Raw genomic sequence first — 2,606 nt, 5'->3', positions numbered from 1 at the left:
GGACCAAAATTTTTTTGGGGCCAAAAAAATAGTCCTCACAAGATTGGCCAAATTTTTTTTCGAGTAACTGGAACCAATAAACTTTCATCGGAAAAAAGTTGCGTCTGGACATAAGCTACATGATAGAAATCTAACTTTCTATTTTTGAAAACCACAGAATTTTTTTTAAATCTAAAACAAAACCCGTCTCATAACTAGACCATCTCCCTTATTTATAATCAATAATAATAATTAGTTCGGGTGCAGGATTTATCTCACTTTTACAATAACTTGATGAAAAATCTTGAAATCCATCACGCTTTAAAAAATTGAAACGCCACTGTATGAAGCTTCTCTTCTGCATGCAACTGATCTTCTGCATTGCTGATTTTGCGTACACTTTGCTAAGTTTGACTTTTATTCCAAAGGTTCTTTTTATTCCAAAGGATCAAATTGAAGTTTTTAATAATTTTATTGAATCATTACGTTTTTTAATATTCATAATATTTTAATTATTTAAATTCTGTTTTTTTGAATTTACAGTGGTTCTCACACCGTCCTTGGTACATGCATTTTCAGGAATTTTTCCTTCTGTATCAATGGGGTGTTGATGCATGTGAGCTTGCACTAAATTCCACTGTTGTAAAGAATATTTTAAATAAAAAGAGCAAGTATGATGTTATTTTGTTGGAACAATTCAATAACGACTGCATGATGGCTGTAGCATGGAAACTAAAAGCACCGGTCATAGGATTGAGTAGTTGTGTGTTGATGCCATGGCATTACGATCGTCTTGGAAATCCTTTAATTCCATCTTATGTGCCTGGGCTCTTTGTTGGCTCTTCGGATAAGATGGACTTTTTGGAGCGATTGAATAACTGGTTTGCTGTCAATGGACTGAAACTCATGTACCAGTAAGTACTTAATAATAATAATATAAATAACTGCAACAACGAATGAAATCAAATGACATGAATTCAAGGTACATAACGATGAGTGAAACTGAGAAAATTATTCAAAAGCACTTCAAGAACGAAGATATTCCACCAATTAGTGAACTCGCCAAAAAAACGAGTCTCATGTTCGTTAACAGCCATTATTCATTCAGCGGATCAAGGCCAAATGCACCAACTGTTGTGGAACTAGGTGGAGTTCATATAAAAGAAGAAAAACCTTTGGATCCAGAAATAAAAGCGTTACTGGACTCGTCAGCTGATGGTGTAATTTACGTTTCTTGGGGTTCCATGATAAGGGCTGAAACGTTACCGCACGAAAAACGAAATGAGCTTCTGAAGGCATTTGGCGCTTTCGAACAGAAGATTTTATGGAAATGGGAAAATGAAACGCTTCCTGACCAGCCCAAAAACGTATATATCCGTTCCTGGATGCCACAGAGAGAGATTCTATGTAATAATAAACCTTATTGATGACCCCATAAAACACAAAGCTATAAGTAAAACTCTGATAATAATGTTAATAGTACAATTGTTTCTTTAAGGTCATCCCAACGTGCTTGTATTTGTAAGGTAAATGCATCAATCTTTTGTTCCATATCTACATGGAATTAAGCCACATACGGCTCCAAAAATATATGGGCCGAGGCAAACGATTAACTAACCCTCTCCTATACCTAAAATGACTGATTCAAGATATATTTATTATGAAGTGAACAGTTCTGGTTGCATTATGTTAATCGATCAGACAGCACAATATTATAAAGCGAGTTTGTCGCTAAAATGTTGCATAATTTAAGATCGTTTGTAAGAACACTACCAAAAGTAAAGGATTAAATTATTGCCATCACATGTGATTGACCAATTTTTAAATTATTTTACACTATTTAGTTTGCAACAAATGTAATCATAAATCTCCGATTTCTTCCCCCGGGACTTGAGTAGTATATTATCATTTTTAACACACATTTTTTAGTAATCGTGGTTTTAATTTGCGCGGTTACTTACAAATTTGTGTTAAAATGTGCCAATAGTAGAGTAAGATTTTGGACTGATTTGTTCTTATATACGAATTCATGTTTTTCAGTCATGGTGGATTAATGGGAAGCAGTGAAGCAGCTTATTGTGGTGTCCCAATGGTCCTTACGCCAATGTATGGTGATCAATTTCAAAATTCGGCTGCAGCTGTGTCACGCGGCATGGGTTTTATCGTACATTACGAACACATTACCGAAGAAGCTTTTAAAACAGCCATATCTAATGCCTTAACAACGGAAGCAATGCAAAGTGCGAAAAAAGTATCATATTCGTATCGAAATCGTCTTAAGAATCCACTAGAAACGGCAATTTGGTGGGTTGAATATGTTGCAGCTACGCGCGGAGCTCCTTTATTGAAATCGCATTCTACAGATTTGTCGATTTTGGCGTATTATTCGTTTGACATTTATATCGTTATTTTCTTCATTTTATTAGTGATAATTACCTTTTACGCCTGCATTCTGCGATTCACTTTCAAAAAGATTTTCGTTAGAGTGACCAAATCAAAAACTGATTAAAAACGACATTTGAAAAAAATTCATTCAAAGTTTTATCGCCAACATCAGTATAAGTCGGAAATTAATTTTTGTTCAGTTTTCAGCACATGAACTGGTGCCGCAAAGTCATTATTATAAT

At 34.7% G+C, this 2,606-nt stretch overlaps 1 protein-coding gene across 1 annotated transcript; it reads left to right on the top strand.

Annotated features, from left to right (window-relative positions):
• Window positions 1–522: 522 nt before the first annotated feature.
• On the top strand, window positions 523–2,593 carry LOC129571561 (UDP-glycosyltransferase UGT5-like; the record flags this gene model as incomplete). The annotated part of the gene is given in 4 exon segments (XM_055451371.1): window positions 523–893; window positions 962–1,386; window positions 1,478–1,505; window positions 2,020–2,593. Coding segments are annotated over 4 exon segments (1,293 nt in total), but the record flags the coding sequence as incomplete, so codon positions are not given.
• Window positions 2,594–2,606: the final 13 nt, after the last annotated feature.

This window comes from Sitodiplosis mosellana, unplaced genomic scaffold (genome assembly GCF_009176505.1).
Source record: "Sitodiplosis mosellana isolate CC-2019 unplaced genomic scaffold, AAFC_SMos_1.0 Smas_scaffold_2823, whole genome shotgun sequence".
Classification (NCBI taxonomy): Eukaryota; Metazoa; Arthropoda; class Insecta; order Diptera; family Cecidomyiidae; genus Sitodiplosis; species Sitodiplosis mosellana.
The sequence above is the reverse complement of the archived record's forward strand: the minus strand, read 5'-3'. Positions and strand labels throughout refer to the sequence as shown.